Consider the following 22,211-nt stretch of genomic DNA (forward strand, 5'->3'; position numbering starts at 1 on the left):
AAAGCAAAGGACAGAGTCAGTAAATATTTTTAAATTGTTTTATTATAAAGGACAGGAACCCATGTCCCCATTTTTTTTCAAACCCAGATAAATAAACAGTATATATCATGCTTTTGTTTTTTTAAAATGTGTTTTGTCTTTTGCAACAGTATCTACAAAATGGCATTCCTAACTCAGAGACCTGGAAAAAAAGAAAAATTGTGAGAACAGAGAGGAAGGCACACCACAGTTTTTGCATCCAAATGACGACTGTACACACTGCGAAGATTGCTGGAAACAGACAAAGCAGCGCTATGAAGAACTGCTGAGCAAAAAATTGTTGGGTAATTTAACCCACAGAACACAAAAAATTAACTCCTTGGGCAGGATTGTTTTAAAAAAAATCATATAGATGCATAAAAACAAAGCCCTCCCTACTTGGAAAACTTTGAGCTTTCAAAATTACAAAAGAATCCTCTGGTGCTCCTTGTTCTTTCATGTTGCCTTAAAAAATCTATAAAAAACAAAACAAAACCCCACAACCACTAGATTGTTGTTTTGTCTGATTTCAACAATATCTTTTTTGAAAAAAAAAATAAAACAAAAACAAACAACCCCAGCCACATATGTTTAATGGGTCTGATCCTGTTCCCATTTCAATCAATGGACATTTGACATTTGATTTCAATTGGAGTAGGATCAGCCTCTTAATTTTTTTCAAAGCAGGAATTGAATGTAGAGACTAATTTCCAAAATTGATTTCCCCATCAGATTATGTCAACAGAGGTTTTTAAATGGAAAGTATAATAGCTTTAAGGTGGGATGCAACCTAACCTCTTTGCTACAAACTTTCTTTTTTCTTATAGGTGCCTTAAATAGTCCAATATTTGGAATGTGCAGCTCACCCTGCACCCAAGCCTCATTTTTAGTATGACAGAAATTACTTAATATCACGCATTTTTATGGGAAGTAACCTGTGTAGCACCTTTCTAGAGTTAGTTTAATATTATATCCTGTTGTAGTTTTGCATTCATGTGCATTGAATAGGTCAAAGCAGCATGTACAAATTAAATGGCCATTATTCTTACTGTAGAGATATAAACATGCTATTTACAATTCATAATTATAATTATTCCTTTATTTTCTATAATGTTGTGATGAATACTTTTTATAGTAATAGCTGAAGCAGAGTGGAAAGCTGGCTTGCTTCAGTTATTCACAAAATAGGTGAAATAATATAGTGAAGAAATGAAGATCTAATAACAATTTAAAATAATTAATGCTAACGTGTGCACATGCAAAGATATTTTAAAATGAATCCATCCAGGTAAACTACATGTTTATGCCATTTTTATACACCCTAACACTCTGCTTTCCTGTGTACTTTGTAAGGAAATCATATATGCAAAATATATTTCTTCATGATATATTTCACATTCTTTAAACTTTCCTCCAGTTTTTCAATGTGACATTCAGACTGTCCTTAATGCAGGCAAAAGCTGCAGGGGGAAAAAACATGGTTACTTTTGTTATCACACTATAAATCCTAGCTCAAGGATTATGCCAATTATCTGGATTACCTACACTTACTTTGCCCTAACAGTGCTGAGCAATTGATGATTTTCTGCATATTATCCTTATCATTCTTCATGCACTGTGACTCAGTATGTTTATCAGGAATATGTTTTACATTTGAAAAGGGCTGAATGAAAAATAACTAGCATACACTATCTGATTCTGGGTTTAAGAGAATTCCATTCGTCCAACTTCAGTTCACTTAAGAAAGACAATGATTGGAGTGGTCATTTTGGATAGTTTCAGATGTACATTAATAAAAGCTTATCTATAATACTTTTGCATAGATGTGATGCCATTTCTCTGCTGAAAACTATTCTTCTCAATAGATTATGGTAGATTTGCTTCTGTTCTTCAGTATTATCCAGTATATTTTTGCATCTTTTACACAAAGGAAAAGACATCTGCCAACAGACACTAGATTCAGTCATGGTAACAGGAACACAAAGTTCACTTGTTCTCCTCCACTGGAAAATCGTTATAGCCACTTTCTCATAGGCCAAGCCGTCCCAATGTCATCAGCATATGGGCTGATTTGTGTAGAGTTTTTGTAGGCTATGAAGTGATAGTGGAGCAACTTTGTGTAGCTCCTACTTATTGCTTTCATGAAGCCCCCAGCCTTTTAATTCTGAAGAATTACACAAGAAGTTCTTCAGATAAGAGCGATATTATGTTTTGTTTTTGTGTCCACTGCTGAGTGCATTTAAAAGTCTAAAGGCCGAATCATCATAGTTGTTGAACGTAAGGAATAGCTGGGGCCTTTGAAGTAGTGCCACTTTATCCCATTTAGTTTTCCATGGTTTTGTCCAGCAGTATAGAACATTCCATTCAGATTGGAAGGGCCGCAGGCATCAAACCACCAGCCTGAAACAATTAAAAACAAGGAATTAAACTGCCAGTTAACAAAGCATTTCCATTCTGTTTTACAGTTTTAACTGATTGCCAATTTGTGGCTCCTGTAAATGTCGTTAGTAGGGCAAAGGTTTTGTTTTATCGCTGTGTTGGGTTATTCTGTGTTCAAGAGAATGTACATTGAGTTGTGCACTGAGTATGCATAGTATGACAGATGGCATAATATGGCTGATGTGATGGAACAAAATAACTATAGATAAAATCAATTGGGTTACATGTTAATACAGTACTTTAATTTCCACCTCTCACAACTGATGTAAGTACAGTAGTCAAATTAATACTTCATAATGTATAATTTCACCTCTTGTGATTTTTTTCTCATATTTATTCATTTGAAAGTATTCAGCAAAACCTGTCATTAATTTGTTAAATCTAAGGTATGCATGTCAACCTGTGTTGCTTAATTTTAATTGGTCAAGTCAGTCATATGATTAGTTTCTGTTCTCTGATTGGATAAGTGTAATTCTTATCAGGTAGATAGTATGAATGCTTGAATAAATAGAAAGTAAAATTTTACTTTCAAAATGTGGAATGGAAGATTTACAACTAAATGCTCAAAAGAAAGAGGAGCAAGGATTAGTGGATCTTTTTTCCATTTAAATATCGCAAAAATACAACTTCTTGTTCATCAGTTTATCAAAACAAGCAGATTACTGGGTCTGGAAAAAACCCAATATATATAATCAACCCAATTTAGGCAATATACTATTACCATAAGAAATCCAATACTAGAGCCTGCATATATCCTATCAGTTGGACTATGTTGTTATTATTTATTTATAGTATGGTAATATGCAGAAGGCCATTGTTCTGGGTGTTGTAGAAACATAGAGTAAGAGACAGTCTCTCTCCCAAAGAACTTACAGTCTAATTTAAAAGAAGATGCAACAAGTGGTGGTTACAAATAATTGAATGGACGAGCAAGGGATTAGAAGGCTAACACTGGTTGGAAATCCATGGTCACTGATACTAGTTCTGAAGTTGGTTTTTTGTGTGAATTAAAGTATTGCCAACCTGAGGTTATTCAAAAATCATGTGTCAGACATTCCAAAGTAATGAGATTGGCTTAAAAATCATGAGAGTTTAAAAAATATAAGCTTTTTATTTTTCTTCTGTTTTTTAACCTCAAGGCTTCTTATTTTCCAGCTTTTCACCACAACCATAGTGCTAAAAAGTTACTACAACTTAAGAAAAATTAAACTGATATTCTCCTAAGTAGAGTGGCTAGGCCTTAAGAAAAACACCAAATATCACAAGAATTGGCAACACTGAAAATCCTGGCTCCACTGAAGACAGTGAAAGTTTTGGCATTGACTTAGCCAGGGTCAGGATTTTACCTACTGGCCATTTACCTAGGCATTTTATAAAGATGCTCAGCTAAAATTGAGGGAGGAGAAGGAATGAATCCTCCTCTTCAGGCTGCAGAGTGAGGAGGCCCCCTCTGCATGGCTGTCAAAGCCTTGGCAGCTGGATTCCCTGTTTGTGGAGTGGGTCTTGCATAGTTAGAACAAGGGTCAGCAGCATCCCTGGGGTATGAATCCTCTATGTAAGTGCCTTACATCCACATGGGAGTGGAGAGAGGCAGCATTTGTTCCAAATCAAATTAGGTTATAAAGTTCCGCTGCTAGCCTGATAAAAATAAAACCAGGATCTTTTCCTTTTTCAATTCGGTAATCACCTTGTCCCCTTTTTATTGAAAAGTCATTGACTCCTCAAAAACGTCTGTGAACTTGTTGCAAGCAACACCAACAGATCTCTACCAGGACCAGATGATGATTGAGCAGTGCACATATTTAGTTCAGTGACGTGAGGTTTCTTTGACTCCATGGAACAATTCCATGTCTTGCAAACAAAGATGGAGCTTTTTAATGTTTAGTGTTCATTATTCTCAGTCCAATGGGAGTCCCACTCTTGAGCTGGAATTCAAAAACTGAAATCTTTTTTTGCAGTGCATACTTCCTCCTGTGTCAGCATATTTTGCTGTTAGAGTTATATCTGATTATAATAATCCATTGTTTTGGGGGATTTAAACCACTGGATACAACAGTGACCGTGAGTAGTATACACATCCAGTGTTTACTCTACCCTTTGCATTCAGACCTATGTTATTTATGTTTTTAGTCTTTTAAAGTAATTTCTTAGATTTTGAATATTAATCAGTGGGGTGTTTTTTTTCCCCACAAGTAACACTTCATAATCAAATCTTGAGGGGAGGATTTATGCCAGATAAATTCTGGCCAACTTTTATTTTGATTCATTTGACCTCTCTTTGGTTACAAAGTTATACCTACGGGGCTGATACTCAAAGATGAAGAAAGCTGTACAACTGATGTACTGTAACTACAGCATGGTCTTGTAGAAACTTAAGACAAAGCTGAACAGAGAAAACCTAACACTCATGTTTAAAAATTGGAACACAGATTCAGCTGGATTCCATTTATGGTAACACAATACAGACATGGAAAGCTGCATTAGTTACCATTTCATTTTACAGGAACAAGAGCAGCAGGAAGATAGGACTTGATCTGGGGTTTTGCATTCAGTGGTGTTCTACAAATGCCACCCATAAAATTCTGAAATGGTGCTAATAAAAAAAGTACTGGGAGCTGTTATAGCGGGAAGTTGTGAAACATTCTATCAAAGTTTTCTTAAGACTAATTCCCCCTTTAATATTTTTAGTAGGACTCTTTATCACACCACATGCTTCCAAGTATGATTCTATATGGGCTTTTTTTAGAGAGGTTTCTCATTAGTACACTAATATGTTTTTATTTTCCATCTTTTTGTTTTTTTAATTTCTCCCCATCCCTGTTCACAATTTTTGAGAAGCCTCTTCCCATATCCCTCTACAAGCCCCCACAAGTGTTCCCAAAGCTTCTAACATCAGAGTTCTCTATTTTGAATTCAGCAGAGGTGATGCTGGGCCACCAACCAGATATTCAGCATGGTTGTGTGTTAGGGTAGAGGGTTGAATGGTGAGAGTGGCTTTTTTGAAGAGTTGTGAGGGAAGAAGGGAAGGAAGAGGGAAGTGCAGGCTTCCCAGATAGCTGCAAAAGAAGACATAGGAATTGCCATGCTGGATCAGACCAATGGTCCAGCTCACCTAATAGCCTGTCTATACCAATACAAGATATTTCAGAGGAAGAAACCCTGCAGGTATGGGATAGACAGACCCAGGTCAATCCTCCTCTTAACCCCCAATAGTTAGAGGTTGGCTTATGCCTGAAGCTTAAAAGATCTTATTTATTTTTAATATACTACAACAACACTGGATATTCTTGTTATCCATTTAAATATCGAATCTCTCTTTGAATTCCAGGAAACACTTGGCCTCATGGATATCATGTGGCAATGAGTTTCACAGACTACTTGTGTAGGAATACACTTTTATCACTTCTAAATTGGCTACCTTTCAATTTCATTGACTGTCCCCTTGTTTTTGTGTTATGAGGTGGGTGAACAGTAGTGCCTAATCTACCTTCTTTATACTATTCATTATTCATCTTAGTGATTTCCTGCCATAGGTCAACAGTCCCAATAATTTCCGGCTCTCGCCTTTTCCGTGCTCCTTTTCATTTTCATCATCCATCTGTGAATTGTCCCTCTCCTGCTATATTCTTTTTGAGATAGAGGGTTCCATATTCTTGGTGAGGGCATAATATTGGTTTATATTACGGCATTATGATATGTCCGTGTTATTCAGTATCTCATAGATTCTAACATTTTGTTTGATTTTTTTTATGGCTGCTGCACACTGAGCAGAGATTTTCACTGTAGTGTCTACAGTGATGCCTGGGTTTGTCAGGTCAGCCACTGGAGTGAGTCATGAAGAGGAGAAGTAGGCGAAAAAGTAGGAAAAGCAAGCCTTGAGTGCACTAGAAGGGAAGAGGCTCTGAGAAGGTTAAGGAAGGTTGTGTTCAAAATTATAAACAGTTTGTACATGTTTTTGTAAGTATCAAGACTTGTAGTTGCTTACATCAACTGAAAAGAGCTTCCTGATTTTTTTAGGTTAAACCATCTCTAATAATTTCATTTGTATGGGAAATGTCAAGCAACCTTATGTCATATAGTATATGTCTAAACAAAATATGATTGAGAAAACATATTACTACATTGTTTTAAAACCATCTAAAGACAAAAACATTGATCCCCACTGTGGGGATGCTCTTCTGCAACATGTTTTGTTTTTTAAATGATGCTGTTACTTCTAGTGAAAAGCTGGGAAATTTGAAACCAACAAATTTTCAGTAAAAAAAATTAAATCTATTTTGAATACTTCAGATACATTCACCCTTGTATTGGAGATTTCTACTGTTCTACTGCCTTACCCGTGTTCTGAGGGTGTGTGAGAGATCATCGCTAAACATTCTTGTAAAAACAGCCTAAAAATGTAACAGCTACCTGTGTGAACACTGGGATGACTCTCTTATTGGTGACATTTCTCTGAAATCACACTCACGCATTTTGTGTGTTTAAAATCTGCAGTGATGAAAGCAAACAAAACACAAAACCTCCAAAGAGGTGAGGGTGGTGGCATCTGCATGTAGCTGCTGAGAAAATGGCCTTCCTAATTACTTGGTTTGTATGCACAATGGAGGCTTTCCATGCACTAATGGGTAAATGTGTAAGAGTGTTGAGGCTTGTTTGAAACTATGGCCCAAACCTCTTGTCCATTAGCTACTGCCCATCAATTTACCAGATATACTGTAATTCTGTAGTATGCTGGGTGTTTATCATGGTCATTAAGTTCCAGAATGGGGGCTTCTCTTGGCTGCTTTATTCTTCACAGATTCTGGGAATGGCTTTCTGCATTGTGGGCACTTAGTGACTAGACATTTTTTATCCCTCTTCTGCTTCCTGAACCCTGTGAATGCAAGCTCATGTCCATCAAACACAACATGCAGTGTTCAAGTCTGATCTATCAGACTCGAAATGTGGCTTATTTGGGGAGAGTATGTGAGTGGCCTTGTTGGATGAACGGTTCCTTTGAAAATCCAATGTCTCTTTCTGATTCCTTGTATGTTGTGTTTGTGCTTATAGAATTTGAGCATAGCAGCAGAGCACCTACAGGAGAGTGAAACCCTAACCCTGGGATAGGCAACCTATGGCATGTGTGCCAAAGGTGGCACGTGAGCTGATTTTCAATGGAACTCACACTGCCCAGGTCCTGGCCACCAGTCTCGGGGGCTCTGCATTTTAATTTAATTTTAAATGAAGCTTATTAAACATTTTAAAAAACTTACTTTCTTTACATACAACAATAGTTTAATTATATACTATAGATTTATAGAAAGAGACCTTCTAAAAACATTAAAATGTATTACTGGCACGCGAAACCTTAAATTAGGGTGAATAAATGAAGACTCGGCACCCCACTTCTGAAAGGTTGCCGACCTCTGTCCTAACCTATAATATTGAACCGTATTTTGCTTACCATTTGAAAGACAGACAGTAAACTTATGCTTATACCAGATTTGGACCTTTCTGTTATACTGGACCTTAGAGGGGCAGGACAGTTTTTATGATTTCAGTAAAGCACAGTATCAGCAAGACTATAATGTAGGCTATGGATAAAAGTGGAGAAAGTGTAAACATCTCTGTGACTGTAGAGAAGAAATTTGTTGGTAGGAAATAAAATCAAAGGGCACATGCTTCCCGTTAGCTTTTCACATGATCTGGATTGCAAGGTCCTTTTGCATAATGTCACTAGGCCACAAGGTAAAATTAACAAGGAGCACGTTCAGGGGCAGTCATGCTCTGACTTTTCTGTTAAATGTATTAGAAGATTATTTAAGTCAGTCACCATTTGGTTGTTATTCAAACACTTTATATGCTATTGTCCATCCTTTTGTTAATAATATTTTTCATATTTCCCCTTTTTAAAAAAAAGTCATCATATGCCAATCATTTTATATCTGAATGATAAATACATTGATAATCACTATATACAAAGCTTCATGAGGATCCACTTCATATAGATCTATGTGAGAAAGAGAGATGAATTAAACAAATTCACCCAGAAATTTTAAACACAGATATTTGGATACAAGGTTCAAAGGCAGGGTTGCAAGGGTTTTATGGTCATTCTTCTCTAAACTGGTAGACATTGTCATTTTGAATGTTGTCATTCCAAACAAGGGGATAGAGAAGACCTGCAGCCTTATTTGACTACATAGCTCATGTAGTGTTGTCACAATAAGACCAGGAGCTTTATTGCAAGCTTTGGTGGGATCTCATTTGCAGATCTCTTCCTGGAAATTCACAAATCTAACCATTTTCAGAAAGAGGCAGTGGAGAGCTGGGGCATTGGATAGAATCATAGAATATCAGGGTTGGATGGGACCTCAGGAGGCTGTCTAATCTAATCCCCTGACAGATTTTTGTTCCAGATCCCTAAATGGCCCCCTCAAGGATTGAATGCACAACCCTGGGAGTAGCAGACCACTGCTCAAACCACTGAGCTATCCCTGTCAGTGAGAGAACTCCCTCTTACAAAGCAGTCCATGGAATGAAAAGGTTGGGGGAATCACTGAGTTGTAGAGTCCATTTTTTATGGTGGTGTGATGGTGGTTGGAGAATGTTATGTATCCTCTGAAAGTCAGCAGGCCAGACCAAGGAAGCTACATTGAATTGCACCAGCTGAGGATCTGGTCTATTACCTCCAGCAACTTCTAATGCTCTTCCTGAGTTGGCTCAAACTTTATGCCAAATTGTGACCTCTGTATTCTCCTTGAAAATTACCTATCCTCTACTACCTAGCCTTGAAGGTGTCTTGTTTCCTATTAGCACCAGGCCAATGCATTGTTATTTGTTAAGGAATCTTGCCATGCAAAGTGCTATGCTTCTTCTGGAATAATGCTAAAAACTATGTTTGGTCTTTATCCTTCCTTCAGTTGATTGTCCTGAGAAATTGTATCAGACTTTGGAAAGCTCTCTTACCCAACTGTTGGTATAATGTGAACATGGGAGAAGTGATTAGAATTATCACAACAATGGTAAGCTTTGCAACAAAAGCCTCTATAATATTAGGTTACCTTGTGGTAGTAACATGTTATGTAGTAAAGAAATTGTGTTACAACACTTTGAGGATAAGAAAGAATGACCTGTAGTAGAAACATCAACCTACATACTATGGCAATAAGTGCTTTATAAATGTGTTAGAAACAAATAATATTGCTTTAGATGTGTAACTTTCAATAAGTATGAAATATTTGCATTTTTTATACCTTCCAGAAAAAACTCAGGGAGGTTTTTGAAAGAAAGTTAGGCATCCATGGGGTAGAGCCACAAAGGGAACTTAGTCTGAGTATTGGGGACCCCTAACTTTAGGTACCCTGCCACCTACTGGCATTGACAACCCTGTGTTAGGTGCACAGGCTTTCTGTAAAATGCACGGGAAGAGTGAGGAGCCTACAAATTGGATTCACAAAAGCCAGCATGCTGAGTGGAGAGCTGCCTAAGCTAGCCAGTAGAAAGTGCTGAGGAGAGGGATGTGGTCTAAGTTTGGGTGCCTATCTCCATTCAGAACCATAAACTCGCTACAGGAGTTAGGCGACAAAGCCAGCTCAGTCCTTTCTCACACATATAAAAGACATTGAAAGTGCCACCCTCAGAATATCACACAGCTCAGTTGCTACGGCTTTCACTTGAGAGGTGGGAGACTCTGGGGTAAAGTCCTTGCTCCAGGTAGAATGGGGATTTGAACTGATGGTTCCTAATTTCTGAGCGAGTACTCTAACCACTGGGCTATAGAGCATAAGGGGGCAATAGCACCTCTTCCAGTTGTATTGTGTGCAGCTGTATCCTGATCCAGCCTATGTGCTCTAATGAAGCTTCTGAATATATGTACCTGCAGGAATGACAGGCAGACATTTAGGCGCCTAGGAGACTTTATCGGTGGAAATTTAGGAGCCTATGGGATTTAGGTGCCTACAGGGTTAGGGGGCATCTGATTGAGGGTATGAGGATCTAAATTTTGGACTTAGGCTCTCAAATAAATCTTTCTATGGAACTGGCCCCGCCTGTCTATTTAAATTAATGGGAATTGGGTAGCTAACTTCAATTTTATGCTTCTGAACACTAATCCCCAAGATCAACCTGAAGTAGGATCCATAAACATAGCACAGCCCCTAAGAGCAGGTGACATCTGAATTAATTCTTCTGATGAGGCTGCTGCACAGTATTTTTTGGGATAACACTTTTGATGTGGACCAGATGGAAAGTGGCAGCTAATGAGATCACTGAGAGAGCCACATGGGTGTTCTTTAAATCTTTATTTTCAGCCCTGACTATAACCATCTCACAAACTTTGTCTTAAGTTTATTTCATTCTTTATTCCTGACACAAATATATTGGGTTCATCTCACAGGGGTTACAGGATCCCCAAAGCTCTCAAGATAGTCAGAAACCTAACTGTAGATTTCATATAATTCATAATTAAAATGCTGTCTGTGGGGCTGCCAAAAACAACAGAGGGCTTGACAATATTCAATCCCTAGTTTTTGACAGAGTTTTTTTTAACAAACTGTCAGCACAGTCACTTTTCTTACTCTGCCCTTTTGTTGTGACATAAAATTGGCATCAATCTATTGAATGTTCCTGTTTTGAAAGATTTAATTGGTATTTCTCAAGGAGTGAGAAAATCAATGTCATTGGGAAAATGCAGTAGAATGTGTAAGGAGAAATTTAACAGGGTGAAATATTTAGAGATTAAGGGAAAAAACAATTTGTGATTTTGAGGTCTTGACTCTTTTATAAAATAATAAATTACTCAAACAATCTTGTAAAACTGATTAAATTATCCCTGAAGACTAATTGCATTTCTTTGCTTTTTTCCTATTTGAACTTTACTCTGAGTTTGGCAGTTCACCTCTTTCCCACTCCCTCCTTTCATTTGCCTCTCCAGTATTTTTAGCCCTGGACTTCACAACAGAGGTAGCTCGATGTAAGGCAGCATACATCGACCTAACTCTGTAAGTGTCCACTCTAAAATGTAGCTGCAACCAATCTAACTACTGCTGCTGCCTTTCAGAAGCCGTTCAACGATGCACCACACTGACAGTTAAGTCGTGCTTGGTGAGGACGCACACCGCTGACATAAGGAGCATAATGTGGACATTCAAAAGTATCTTTAATTTAGTTACTGTGGTGGCTGTATGCCAGCGTAACTTAGGTCAACTTAATTTTGTAGTGTAGACATACCCTTAGATGATAGAGAGATTTTTCAGTTAATTTATAGACCTGATGCAGTGGAATATACCTGTGTCTTTCAGAGCCCTGTGGAATGAGAGCTCTACCAGCAGACTAATTAGGCTATGTCTACACTACAGACCTTACAGTGGCACAACTGTACTGCTGCAGCTGCCTTGCTGTAGGGCCTCCCATCTAGCTGCTCTATGCTGAGGGGATAGAGCTTGCTGGCATAATTAAACCATCCCCAACGAGCGGCAGCACCTATGTCGGTGGGAGAGCATCTCCTGCCAATATAGCACTGTCCACACTGGCGCTTTTGTCAGTGAAAGGTACGACTGTCGGTTGTGTTTTTTCACACCCCTGACCAACAAAAGTTTTACAGACAAAAGTGCCAGGGTAGACATAGCCTACGCTTAGCAAGGAAGACTGACCTGCCACGCAAGCCAAAATAACTAGTTCCCCAGAGGCAGCTGCTTGGGAAAGGAGAGCATTCCGCCTGCTTCAGTCTGGATTGCCCCAAATTCTGTATACCAGTATAAATATTCCTGTATGGGAAGGGAAATAAGCTACAGCAATTTGTCACCTTTATACCACTATGATTATGTCCCTACTAGGGGTTGTATCAGTAGCACTATTTAAGTTAAAAAATCACACTGCTAAACTGAAACAGTTATACCAATGCAAAACTTGGGGGTAAACCAGGCCTTAATATCTTGATAGGCTTTTCCTCCAGCATTTTCTTTTCTTGTGTTTCCCTCCATCTCCTTTCTTTCCTGAATTGTTCTGTCTCTCATCTTCTCATCTCTAAAAAGCCTTCTCTTCCTCCCATTTCTGATCTCCCTCCTTCCCCACACCCTTAACCTCTTCCTTCTCCTCCTCTTCCTTCCACAAACTCTCCCTCCTTCACCTTTTCTCTCATTTTCCTTCCCCATTTCCCCTCTATTGTTTGCCACCACTTGTTGCAGCTTGTTTCAAATTATACTGTAAACTTTTGGATGCCAGAGTGAAGCTCTGTGTTTCTACAGCACCTGCCAGGGAACTGGGGGTACAACCACAATGCCCATAATAACAACCTCACAAGGAGTTTCACACAGCAGTGCACATCATCTTTCTCTCTCCCCAAAGTTGCTTCATCACGGTCAGTTTAGAAATATACAGCGGATTAAAATGTATAGAATGCCTTCATAGGACTGTGCTTACCTCCGGTTAGCATGAGAGCACATTTGCACATGCAGTTGTCGTTATCGGCATCTTTAGTACTGAAATCAGCGCCATGTAAGATCAGGCTACTCTGCTTTCCTGCTGTTCCCGTGTGTCCTTTTAGATACAGTCTGAAATAGTCAAAGCAAACAGTCATATCACTAAAGGTAACAATAATACTGGGATTGGCTTCTGCGATGATGTACACATTGAAGGTTACAGAAACCCGACAAATGCCTTGGGTTTTGGCTCAATCCATTTGTTGTTTCAGAGGTAAGATGAAGAAAGCCAGAGTATTTCAACATACCTTCACTAGGGCATAAGTTCTGTCACTGACCAAAACTCATCACAAATTATCTAAACTGGGAAAAGGAGGAGAGAGTGAAGAGAGAGACAGAGGAGAGGGGGAAAAGGATAGAAAGATGAGTGAAGGGAGAGAGCAAGGCGAAAAGAAGATATGGATTCACATGGTGACATTGTTCTTACAGGGCCCAATTTTATCCCTTTCTCTTAGTCATGCTGACTAGTACCTTAAGCTGCAAATTTCCCCAGTAATTTCAATGAGACTAATTGCAAAGTGAGGTACAATTCACTGTGACTCAGTGAACTGTAAGAATTGTGATTGTTTGAAGAATAAGGTACTACTCAGCATACCTAGAGTTGGGTGTATATTTTAGCATGACACAATTTTGCTACACACTTAACTTTATATTAATGTTAATGGATGTCGTGCTGCTAATCCCCAAGCACTGCACTGAAAACTTTATACCCCTTCATGGATTGAAATAGTTCCAAATTTTTTAGAAGGGACAGATGATCCAATGGTTAATGAACTAGCCAGATACCTGGGCTCAATTCCTTGCTCTGCCACAGAAAAATGATAAAAGACAAAAATGCTGTATCATACATGGGTGAACATTTTCACACAGTGCTCTCATAAGATCTGATCTTTCAATACTAGTCCTAAAAGGAAACCTGCTAAACATCTTCAAAAAGTGAGCCTGGGAACTTAAATTCATTATTCTGCTAGACAGCAAAAACTATGGGCTTAACCGGGACATTGGCTTTATGACTCATTACAATAATTTGTAGTATACCACACTGCCTGGTATGCTTAACTGCTAACATCAAGCATAACAATCTAACCCCCAATTGCTCACTTCCTTTCAAGTGATCACCTCCAACAAGCTTTACCCCTTTTACTCAACAATTTGTCCCAACTTGTATTTAGCTCAGACTCTCTGCTTCCTTCCCCAGGCCTGAAGGCAAGCTATGTGTAGCTTGAAAGTTTGTACCTTCCACCAACAGAAGTTGGTCCAATAAAAGATATTATCTCACTCACTTTGGTACCATACCCTCGCATACTCTGGTATCAACACTGACAAAAATTGAGGCAAGACTAAAACGTCCTACAAAATTTAAAGTGTACCTAATGCCAGAGAAACAGAAATGTCAATGCCTTGTGCTGTTGTTCAATCACAGTATCAATTAGCTGATTTTTCTTTAGCATATTACTTCACCAAGGGATATCTGAGCTTTGGGGCAATTTAGTCTAAGTGCTGGCTTTGCTCACGTTTATTTCTTGGTTTCATATCAACAACTAAAAGCCTGGAATTAGGCTAGATGCTGATGACTTATTTTGCTAGTTGTGCTTAATTGTTTGCGGAGCAAAATAAATTTCCCTGAGGTTGTGTTGATAGAAAAATTACTCCAGTGCATGATATCTATGAGCTTGCTTTTAACTGCCACCCAGAATCAGTGCAGCAGCAGCACCAAGCTCACAGACGGCTTATGTCAGTTAAAAAAAAACAGTGAATGCTGTTTTCCTCAATCAGGAAAGACAGTGCTGGCCAGATCATTTTATTAACAAACCACACCATAAACCCACTTAGTCCCAATAAAATCATACATATACTACAACAGAATGACAAATCACTGAGCAATAGGAGCTGTCTGTGGTTTGCTTTTCCTTGGAGGAGCAGGGTATTAGGGTTATTTTCAAGCTTATGCTTCTATGCTGATATTTTATAAACATCCTACTCAGCAAGAGTTAGACCTCAGCATTGTGAGCTGACTTTTCCAGGGCTCCGTTTGTTTAGTAGCTAGAGGAGGGTAAAGCTTAACTATAAAACTGAAGTGAGCAGATGTGACAGGTATCTCATATTCAGTACTACAGATTCAGTAGATTCAGTACTACTTTCCAGGATTGTGCGACACCTCAACATAACTTCCCTTAGTGTGATGAAGTCTTGTGTGTGCCCGTTATGGATCAGCTTTCTGGCAACACAAGGTCTGCCTTCTAGGTCTTGGCAGACCTTGCTCTCTCTGTACAGTGAAAGGCACACATCAACCCCCAAAGTCCTCCAAGTGTCCCTCTGGGGTGCTCAGACCTGTTCCATGGAATACTCTCAGACCTCGTAGATCCACTATCCCCAAAGGAATAGTACACGCACCAGCTTGCAAGAGTTAGCTCAGGATCATCATTTTACTCAGCATATAGCACTTAGGTGTAGTTACAGTGCAAACAAGAATAAGTTTATTATCAAAGAACAGAGATTCCAGTGAAAAAGAGCGAGACCATTGGAAACAAATGGTTAAAACGAAATTATAATGCACTTTCTAGAGACTAAACTTAATTAACAAGGCCTTCCCCTATCTCCTATATGATAGATAGGGCCCTACCAAATTCATGGCCATGAAAAATGTATCACGGACCATGAAATCTGGTCTCTATCGTGCAATCTGGTCTTTCTTGTGTTTTTACCCGATACAATACAGATTGCATAGGGGAGACCAGCATTTCTCAAATTGAGGGTCCTGATCCAAAAGCGAGTTGCAGTGGTGTCACAAGGTTATTTTAGGGGAGTCATGGTATTGCCACTCTTACTTCTGCACTGCCTTCAGAACTGAGTGACCGGAAAGCAGCGGCTGTTGGCCAGACGCCAAGCTCTGAAGGCAGTGCCCTGCCAGCAGCTGCACAGAGGTAAGGGTGGCAATACTATACCATGTCACCCTTACTTCTTCATTGCTGCCTTCAGAGCCGGGCGGCCAGAGAGTGGTGGTTGCTGACTGAGGGCCCAGCTCTGCAGGAAGCAGTGCAGAAGTAAAGGTGGCGATACCATACCATACCATACCATCCTTACTTCTGTGTTGCTGCTGGCAGTGGCTCTGGCTTCAGAGACAGGCTTCCAGCCAGCAGCCACCACTCTCCAGCTGCCCAGCCAGCAGCAGTGCAGAAGTAAGGGTAGCAGTACTGCCACCTCTCCCTACAATAACCTTGTGATCCTCCCCTCTCCAACTCGTTTTTGGGTCAGGATCCCTGCAATTACAACACCACACAAGAAATTTCAGATTTAAATAGCTGAAATAATGAAATTTACGATTTTAAAAATCCTATGACCATCAAATTGACCAAAATCGACCGAGAATTTGGTAGATCCCTAATTATACTCTACCCCCCAAATTTTTTCCCCAGTGTTTTCAGCCACTTTGGTTGTGATCCCTTCTCATAAGATCAAGCCTCTTGACCACTTGTCTTCACAGACTGAAGGAGTAAATGGGGGTTCATCTGCACCCCTTAGAAATAGTCCCCTCAATACTGTTTTAGTTTGCAAAAAGGATATCCCCCCAAACACATACAACCTCAGTAGCTTCTTTTTTCTTGTGTGCTTTCATATTGTTTTCACATCCCACTATTAGGGGATGTGACTCAGCATATAAATGAGCCTCCATTGTAAAGCTTACAATACTTCATTTGCATGTAGCCAAAGATATAAATGGTGGTACCTTTTTGCTGGTGGAACCTTACATGCTTTAAGAACATAGTTTTTGTATAGATACAGAACTCCTTAAATATCACCTGTACATATATCTTACAATGATTAAGAGGACCAGTATGACACAAACTTTCATTAGAGACCTTACATGACATTCTTTGGTGAATGAAAATACAAATACCAAACCTAAGGAATCTCTGTAGCTCTTATGTCCTCTGCCAGCTGGCACCAAAGTGGTCCATGGGTCACAACATAATGATTTAGCTGGGAACTGGTCTTGCTTTGAGCAGGAGGTTGGACTAGATCACCTCCTGAAGTCCTTTCCAACCCTGATATTCTATGATTCTATGAACACATGAGCCAAAGGAGTGAAATACTATTTAGAATGAACTGGGCTATCAGAATATTCCCCTAAATGGTTAGTTCCCCTATTTCTGGGTTACATTTGGAACCATTTTAAAGTAAGTATTAATTTCCAAAACCATAAAGACACCGATCAGCCAGCTCCATGAATAATATATTTCCTACAAACTACATTTAAAAAATAGCTAGTTAAATACTAGGGGGGATTAGCATTTATTGACAGTACATCACTGAAGCAATGCAATATCAAATAACACTGATAACATTACAAGGTGAGATTTTCAAAAGCCCCCAAGTGATTCAGGTGTACAAGTCCCATTGACTTCTGCTGAAAAATAACGGAAGTGCTTTGGAAAAACCCACTTCCACAGTTCTTTCTATCTGCTAAAGAACTGTAAACCCCACAGATGACACAGTGTGACTTTTGAATAAGACACCTAACCATACTGTATTTCAATGTCCTCAGCTGTAAAACAGGGGTGATGAAATGTATACCCACCTTAATAAAGGGTTTCAGAGTCCTTGGATGAAAGTGCTAAGGGCTAGATTGAATCTTTAAGCTCCATTCTAAATTAACAGGCATGACGTAACTTCTCTGTCCCAGGGCAGAATGAACTCAGTGTTAAACTTCCTTCTGTCTTGCTACTGGGCAGGGGAGGAATTAAAAGGGTGCCCTCACAGCTGTCCAGCCACAGTGTGGATGCCAGACCCAGGACTACTCCCGCCTCCTGCCCACTTGCTCACGTAGGGAGTTTCTAGAGAATAAAGGCTGCATCGCACACTGGAGCCAGACCCAAGATGTGGGCAGGGTTAGAGTGGGTGAAGCCGTACTTCATGCTTAGGTAAGAGAGGAACACCTTTAGCCTAATGTGAGTGTGCAATCTTATTAAAATAACAACAAATAAACTATTAGGTATGGCAAACCAGCAGGAACAGAAAACATGCACATGTAATATAATAAACCTCTAGGTTAACTGTTTCTATGTAGCTTTCATATTAAATTCTAAGACCATCATGAAAAAGACAGCTGGCTACTAGCATTCATTTAGAGAATCCAACAAGCATTTAATATCAGTCTTCATGCTTATAACTCTCATACAATAACTTTCCTATATTATGTGCTGTAAACAGGGTCAGGGCATTGAAAAATTCTGCAACTGTTACCTTTTATCTGGAATTACTTAGAAATTGCAGCATTTTTTTCCACATGATTTTGTGCATTGGCAGCTTAGGGTCAATATAAAGAGAACTGCTAGCAAGAGGCAATCTCCTAAGCATGTTTTGCTTTTCATCATTCCTACTGTGTGACACAACTTGATTATCTTCAAGTACTTGAAACCAAAACAAAGAATATTGTGTGGAAAGCATAGATCTGAAAAGTGTTACTCAAACATCTGCAGAGTAGTCTGAAAAGCCATTTAAAATTTACACCACAAACTTTGCCTTTTGAAGTGATTAGATTGCCTGGAATTCTTTTCCCAAAAATAGTCAAGTTAGCTGCAGCCACAGCATGTTTGGTAAGTTTAACGTGCCTCAGGCACAGGAGACAAGCACATACCATGCTGTGGTGATTCTCTGTACTGGACTGACAGCATCCTGTGGCTCTGAGCACCTCTTGCCTTGAGGTGGTGAGCACTAAAGTTGGCACTCCTATCCATAGGCTGAAATACTGGCTGCACAGGTGACCCATCTTCATCTCTTTTCTGTGTTAGAAGGTGGACTCTGGCCACAAACTTACCCAAATTGCTCTGGGCAAAACACTTCTGCTCAGGCTTTGTGAGGGACGCAGAAATTGTCCTAGTGTAAAGTATTAGGAGGTAGCCATGTTAGTCTGTATTAGGGTGACCAGATGTCCCGATTTTACAGGGACAGTCCAGATTTTTGGGTTTTTTTCTTATATAGGTTTCTAATACCCCCACCTCCATCCCGATTTTTTACATTTGCTGTCTGGTCACCCTAGTATGTATCCAGAAAAACAACAAGGAGTCTGTGGCACCTTAAAGACTAACAGATTTATTTGGGCATAAGCTTTCATGGGTAAAAAACCTCACTTCTTGCATCTGAAGAAGTGAGGTTTTTTTAACCCACGAAAGCTTATGCCCAAATAAATCTGTTAGTCTTTAAAGTGCTACCGGACTCCTTGTTGTCCTAGTGTAAGTAAACCTAAAACAAATCCCAGAATTTTATTTCAAAACCAGATGTGAAGCTAGCAGGAAGGAATTTACTGAGGAAGGGGCATTAATTCTGGAAGGGCAACTACAATAGCCATGCACATCACAGAAAGGAGAAAGCTATTAGAGTGAAGCAGAAAAGAAACTGGAAGATCAGGTGAAAGTTGTCAAAAGCCATGTCTATCAACACTGTTCTCTCAAAACCTTGAGGTTTTCTAATTTGTTTACCATCTTTGAATTATTAAAATATCTCACTACCTCTCCTGCTGTTCTTGCTATGGTCACTAAACTGAAGATACCATCCAGCTGAAGGAGAGAAGAGAGTCATTGCTGATTGCCAGTTTGAGAAAACCAGTAATATTACTTAATAATACCGAGTGACACTGAATTCTGCCCATTCCCAATATTGCTCCAACTTCAAGCAATAATTTTCATGGTAATTCAGAAGAACTTTTATTTAGCTTTATTTTATTCTTGTTGTATTCGAGCTCTTCAAACAGTAAGCAATCTTAGGTCTATAAACATTAAAATATCTGAACAATAAAATCTTAGGTACTGACAGGTTGAACAGATTTTTATTTGGGCACTGAACATTCTTGCTGCAGTACATGGAACGAATTTTTCTTTCTCACAGTTATTTAAAGAAAATGCAAAATAACCACCATGCTAGTCTCTGCTGCTTGGTTCAGTTTGACATAATTCTTTGACATTAGCACAGCTCCCTACACGTACCCTTGTGCCTTTTAATACAAGCAAAATTTGCCAGCTATCAGTAAATATAAGCAGCAATCTATATCCTTTAGTATGCTGAGTCACAAAATGGATATGTCATCTGTAAAGGTAAAACGATAATATAATGCCTGCAGATGGAAGGCAATGCATGCCTGCAATGTGCAACAGTGAAATTATATTAATGACTTGAGAAGGAATTTTGTTTTGTTTGGTTTTTTTAGGGCATGTTGTATGTTGGACGTCCAGGAAAAGGATTTGAATGGCCTGTTATGGATACAGAAGTAGCTATGTCACTGCTTATACAAAAATGATGTTTATTCTGGCCAGGGAAGAAGCAAGTGTATACAGCTTCTACGAATTGTAGTACAGACTACAGTGCACATGTTCCAGAATGGTTCTCTACAATACACAGTATTGTTAGGTTCAGAATTGATCACAATGCTAGAAGAGAAGCTGATGTTCCATGGTTAATTAGAACAGCCCATATCTAAAGAACTGTAACAATCACATTTGTTTGGAGACCAGAACTGTCTGCTTGCAGTCCAACCTCTCAGCCACCACAAAGGCTGGAAGACTTGAGCTAATGCGACAAAAACAAAATTCTGGTGAAACAGTTTTTTGACAGCAAATTGGCTAAACAAAATTTTCAACAAAAAGTATCTATTTTTTTGTGGAAAATTTCAATTTTTTGTTCGAAGCCCAAAAGGTTTTGGTTTTCAGGTGAAAGTCTTCTTAGTTTTGGTTGAAAATCTGAAATTTTCCACAGAAAGAAAATCCTATATTTTTCTGACCAGCTCTACTAATCAGTGCTGACTATATCCAAGGACTTCCTGTTCTGCAGGAACTACAACTTTTTCAAAAATGCATTACTGTGTACTGTGGGCTGAACCAGTTTCCAAAGGAAGGGGTCCATCCAAATTTCAGCCTTCAGGAAACTGTAGATGTGCAATACCCTAAACAGAGACATAAACATGCATAAAAACTAAGATGATGCTAATTGTTTTGATAGTACTAGAGTTGGATGAATGAGTTAAAAAAAAAAACTGACCTGATCATTTGCCCAGAACTCAAACAAAGCCAAGTTTGAAGAAGTTTGGTTAATTTAATGTAACAATATTTCCCCCAACCCCTCTACACTTCTTGGTTTTGGCTGGAGCAAGAAGGAAAAATGCCAAAATACGTTCTCATGGGATTTTCAACACAAAAACACAGGGAACCTCAAAAGAAAACCTACTCTTGAAAAGTTTCCAAGGTTTGGATAAGTAGCCAGACATTCTGATGCTTATCTTTACTGAACTGCTGAACTTTCTGAGGTTTGCTTATTATTCTTATTAATAGCTGAAGTCCACTCATTAAGGGTCCCATCCTACACCAATTGAAATCAATGGAAAAACTTTCATTGGTTTCAATGGGCATGGGATTGGGCTCTTATTTTACTTGTATGTGGCCTAATCCTGCTTCTTCTGACTTCAGTACATCGGTAGTAGGCAGAGAGAGAAATAACTATTTGAAAAAGATTCACAAATCTAGTTCACTAACACATACAGATACATTGTAACTATGGTAGAGTTAATGTGATGTCCATACGTTTTCATTCAGTAGCAGCCAATTGTCTCCTATTGTCAAGGTTTGCCAAACATTATCACAGTTACCTACTTTAAGTACAGTGAAACCACTGGAAATTTCAAATATCACCATGTGGTAAATGTTAGCAAATGCGAACTTTTAAAATGGTGACAACTGCTGAGATACTTACCACAAAAGCCTGTGTATCAACTAGCTCTCTAGTTACTGTGCAGTAACAATATGCATAAAAAAAAATGTCACTGTAGTTACAGTTACAATAAAAGTACTTATCTCACTAGCACAGGCGTCTAATTGTATTGACATAATTATGTCAATAATATGTGTTTCTTAATAGTCGTGTATTGGTATTACATCTTTGTTTCTGTATATAATCAGTATATGTTATTTCATTGTAAAGTGCTACATGAAATTTCCTGAAATGTTTGTGATTAGAAGGAAATTTCCTTGTATCGTCAGATACAGTAGGACTTCAATTATTTACACTTTCGTGTGTGTGAAAACTATGGCATGTGGTATAACAAAGTAATGGACTCTTTCCACTTCTCAGAAAAGATTTAATAGCAGACTCTTGTAGTGATGTATCATAATAATTATTACTTCTAATAAAACATACTACAGAACATTTAGTTCTATTGTATAAAGCATTATCATAAATAATTAGACCTAAATTCATATGAGAAATTTACTGAGTGCCAATAATAACATAGTTTTCTATATACTTAGA

General features: G+C 38.7%; 1 protein-coding gene across 1 annotated transcript in view; it reads right to left on the minus strand.

Annotated features, from left to right (window-relative positions):
* Positions 1 to 571: 571 nt before the first annotated feature.
* Positions 572 to 22,211, minus strand: part of ANGPT1 (angiopoietin 1) — a 213,948-nt gene continuing 192,308 nt past the window's right edge. The window contains exons 8-9 of the mRNA XM_075063187.1: positions 12,859 to 12,989; positions 572 to 2,418 (exon numbers count right to left, since the gene is read on the minus strand). Of these exons, the coding sequence (XP_074919288.1) occupies positions 2,258 to 2,418; positions 12,859 to 12,989 (292 nt within the window). The 3' untranslated portion in view covers positions 572 to 2,257. The remainder of the gene's footprint in view (positions 2,419 to 12,858; positions 12,990 to 22,211) is intronic.

The sequence above is a fragment of the Chelonoidis abingdonii genome, chromosome 2, assembly GCF_003597395.2.
Source record: "Chelonoidis abingdonii isolate Lonesome George chromosome 2, CheloAbing_2.0, whole genome shotgun sequence".
NCBI lineage: Eukaryota > Metazoa > Chordata > Testudines > Testudinidae > Chelonoidis > Chelonoidis abingdonii.